Raw genomic sequence first — 4,432 nt, forward strand, 5'->3', positions numbered from 1 at the left:
AGCTCGGGCGGCCTATATCAGACCCGGCTGTGCTGCGACACGTACGCGCAGGCACGGCAGAGGAATTCGCTCCCGCTACTGTGCCTTTCGTGACCCTCCCAGACGACACGCAAAGCAGAATCATGTCCGACATCTGCGCGATTTTCGCAAGCCACTTCTCGGACCTGTTCTCGACGGGCAATTGGCTACATCTTCAAGGTGGGTATGACGAGCTTCTACAAAGGTTTTTTGGAAACTTGCCACGAGTAGCTGGCAGCGGCAGCGGCACGGGAAAGGCACCATCTTAAGAAGTTTTCTCTGCAATTGCAGATATGAAGTTTTGACATCGGCTACAACCGTCTGCGTGCACGTGTGCTGGTTGCTGCGGAAGATAACGTCATCCAGGACTGCATCGCTACCGGCCAGCGGACACGCCCACCCATCGGACGAGGCTATAAAGAAAGCCCAGAGACCTGCGGCTGTCACACTGGCAGCGGCAGCGGCACGGGAAAGGCACCATCTTAAGAAGTTTTCTCTGCAATTGCAGATATGAAGTTTTGACATCGACTACAACCGTCTGCGTGCACGTGTGCTGGTTGCTGCGGAAGATAACGTAATCCAGGACTGCATCGCTACCGGCCAGCGGACACGCCCACCCATCGGACGAGGCTATAAAGAAAGCCCAGAGACCTGCGGCTGTCACACTGGCAGCGGCAGCGGCACGGGAAAGGCACCATCTTAAGAAGTTTTCTCTGCAATTGCAGGTTAGTTGCTGCTCTGTTAATATATTTTCCCGCTGTCTTCTTTTACTGCTGCTGCTGCTGCTGCCAGAAGTGTCGCTATGCCCCTTGATGAACAGTGTGGGTCATGTGATATGCAACTCGAGGAACTTGATTCCAAAATCGACTGTAGTGACTGTAGATCTGTCTATCACACGGGAAAATGTGCAGGAATTTCAGATCCTACTATCAAGTCAAAAGGGGAGCAGTATCGCAGTGCGTGGCGTTGCTCAAATTGCAGGCGTTCGAAAGGTCGTGCTCCACAACTCGATAGATCCAGCATTGATACGGATGACCAAGATGTTCGTGCACTGCTGAAATCAATCAATGAAAAGCTGGAGTACCTTTTACCGCTAAAAGAAACAGTTGACAGCGTCGAAGACACAGTTCAGTACATGAGTGACCAGTACGATGAGCTTCTAACTCGGATAGAAAAGAACGAACGTGAAGTCAAGGAACTGAAACACATAGTAGATAAGATTGAGAAGCAAGACGATGAAATAACGCAGCTGAAAAACGAAATGGACTGTTTGGAATGGAGAAGCCGAAAGCTCAACCTTGAATTCCATGGAATTAAAGCAATGAAGGATGAAAACCTGATTGATGAGATAAATAAGCTGGCAACTCTAAACAACCTGCCACAGCTTCAGGAAAGTGACATAGTGTCCACTCATCGCCTGCCCTCAAAGCAAGATAAGATACCTGGCATTATCTGTCGTTTCGCCAAACAATCAGTAAGAGACAAATGGTGGCAAAACAGGAAAACACTGTGCCAAGGAAATGACAGCATTTTTGTGTTAGAAAACCTGACAAAAAGGACACGTACTCTGCTTACCGAAACAAAGCTCTGGGCCAAGACAAATAACTACAAATACGTATGGCACAACAACAACAAGGTCTTGGTCCGGAAAGCTGATGGGCAAAACGCGGTGGTCATTTCCTGCTCTAGTGACCGCGACAAACTTAAGCAACAGATCAGCTGAACACTAAGAACACTATGGCACCTACTCACTCGTATGTATTGCCACACACTTTCAACCATCACTTGGGTACAGCGTTTTCGAAGGCTTTCAAATGTTTTCACTTAAACATACGTTCTTTTACTCGCAAGGAACATGACTTACAACTCTTTTTTGAGCAAACAAAGCAATCCTTTGACGTCATTATGCTGACAGAGACTTGGTGTGTTGACGATGTGAACATCTTTCGGCTTCCATTGTACAATACTTTCTACCTGAATCGATCAACAGGTCGTGGTGGCGGAATATGCACCTTGGTTAAAAAGCCGTCTGCATGTGAAATATTGAACCAGTTTTCAGTAATAACTCATGACTATGAATTTTTATCAGTGATACAAAACAATACTGTTTTCGCTGTTTGCTATCGCCCGCCGAATGGTTCCGTTACATCATTTTTGGAGTTCTTAGAAACTTTTCTCGTCTTTATAAATGAAAACAATTTCAATTTAATTTATGGCGGAGACATTAACATTAACATGATGAAGAATGATTCACCAAAACTTAGGTTAGATACTCTCTTGGAGATGAATGCGTGTTGGAATACTATCAGTCTTCCTACCAGAGTGACCGAGAATTCGTCATCTTTAATTGACGTATTTATTACGAATTTAAGTTCTGAAGTCATTAATGCTGGCGTCTTCGCATCGGATCTCAGTGATCACTTGCCGATATATTTATGTTTCAAGGGTCACGTACGAAACAAGGAAACAAAGACAAACCATTTCATTCAACTAATAACAGATCAGACTCTTTCTATTTTTCGTGAGAAGATAGCTCAGACATGTTGGGATACTGTATACGATCTTAAAGACGCAAATTTGGCTTACGAGGCTTTTTTCAGCTTATTGAAAGAAAGTTATGACATTAGCTTTCCTTCTAAGTGCTATAAACAAAAAAAGAAAATACGTAAACCATGGATTAGTGCAGAGCTATCTGCCAGAATACGGAGAAAGAATGCATTATACAGTGAATTTATAAAGACAAGAGACCCCGAAATATTTCAGGCTTTTAAAAAAATTAGGAATCGTTTAGACAAAGATATAAAAAAGGCCAGGCGAGATTACTATACACTTTCCTTTAATTCACTGGTTCCACGTACGGCCACAATGTGGAAAAAACTGAACTCTTTGTTGAATTGCAATATTGCTGAGGAAAGGATACAGAGCTTAAAAACTGGAAAAAACTGAACTCTTTGTTGAATTGCAATATTGCTGAGGAAAGGATACAGAGCTTAAAAATAAATGGTCTTGAGTTAGAGGGAAAAGCACTTGCTGACGCTTTTAACGAACACTTTGTTAAAATTGGAAGTAACAACGCACCAGACAATGATCTTGATGGTATTCCATACAACTCTAGCTCTATATTTTTGTATCCAGTAAATGAGGGAGAGATAATTAGCACAATTCACAGTCTAAATAATAGTACCGCTAAAGATATTGATGGTATCCAAATAAAACCTATCAAATATGTTGCTGACCTTCTCTCTCCTTGTCTTACATATATCTTTAATATCTGTATAAGCGAAGGCACGTTTCCTCGGACGATGCAGATAGCGCGAGTCGCTGCGCTCTTTAAAAAAGGCGATAAAAACGACTTAGGAAACTATAGACCGTTATCAATCCTTCCCGTCTTTTCAAAAGTCTTCGAAAAAGTTATTTTAAAGCGACTATCCGAATTTGAGCAGAAACATTGCCTGCTGACTGATTGCCAGTATGGCTTCCGTAAGGGTTTAGGCACACAACTCGCATTACTACAACAAAAAGAACACATACTAAATCAGTTTGAAGAAGGAAGACTTGTATTAGGAATTTTTATTGACCTGTCAAAAGCATTTGACTCCATTAGTCATCAACTTTTAATTAAGAAACTCCAACACTATGGCTTTCGTGGTAAAGCCGCATCTCTTATATGCTCCTACTTGGAATTTCGTAGACAAATAGTCGTCATAAACAACCACAGTTCTAACCCATTATCTATTTCAGCAGGCGTCCCACAGGGCAGTATATTAGGACCTTTTTTATTTAATATGTACGTGAATGATATTGTGAATATTGATGCAACCGTGAAATTTATCATGTACGCGGATGATACCAGCATATTATTAACCGGTAAAACTAGTGACGACCTTGTTGATGCTGCTAATTTAACATTAATAAAACTAGACGAATGGACGCGTAAAAACAGTCTGACGATTAATGCAAACAAAACAAAATCCGTATTCTTTCGAAGTAAAAACAAAAACCTAACAATACAAAAGTCTATCTACTTAAATGCCACTCCTCTCGAAATAACTTCCAGTATTAAGACATTAGGTGTTATCTTTCAGCAGAATATGTCATGGGATGTCCACGTGGAGAGCATGCTTATTAAGCTGGCACAGGTAATTGGGCTAGTATACCGCAATCGCAATTTACTACCAACAAAAATCTTACTGTTAATTTATAATACCCTATTCTCCTCCCGACTCAATTATTGTCACTTAGTTTGGTCTACGACAATTTACGGAAATTTGCAGAAGCTTCACAAGTTGCAGAAAAGGTTTTTAAGAGTAATAGAAAATCTGCCGTTTTATTCACATACGTATCATCTATTTCCCAAATACAACATAATTCCTGTTACCAAGCTGTTTGATTATATCCTTTGCAAGGCAATTAA

At 41.4% G+C, this 4,432-nt stretch overlaps 1 protein-coding gene across 1 annotated transcript; it reads left to right on the plus strand.

Annotated features, from left to right (window-relative positions):
* Positions 1 to 601: 601 nt before the first annotated feature.
* LOC149347081 (uncharacterized) lies at positions 602 to 2,927 on the plus strand. Its single transcript, XM_089586857.1, has one exon. It carries the CDS (start codon positions 821 to 823, stop codon positions 1,739 to 1,741), a length of 921 nt encoding a protein of 306 aa, XP_089442983.1. The 5' UTR covers positions 602 to 820; the 3' UTR covers positions 1,742 to 2,927.
* The last annotated feature ends 1,505 nt before the right edge of the window (positions 2,928 to 4,432 follow it).

The sequence above is a fragment of the Amblyomma mixtum genome, chromosome 4 (assembly GCF_055824585.1).
Source record: "Amblyomma mixtum isolate Tamu chromosome 4, ASM5582458v1, whole genome shotgun sequence".
Lineage (NCBI taxonomy): Eukaryota > Metazoa > Arthropoda > Arachnida > Ixodida > Ixodidae > Amblyomma > Amblyomma mixtum.

Excerpts from the sequence above, each read along its gene's own strand:
- LOC149347081 (XM_089586857.1), top strand. The coding sequence starts at position 821 with ATGCCCCTTGATGAACAGTGTGGGTCATGTGATATGCAACTCGAGGAA.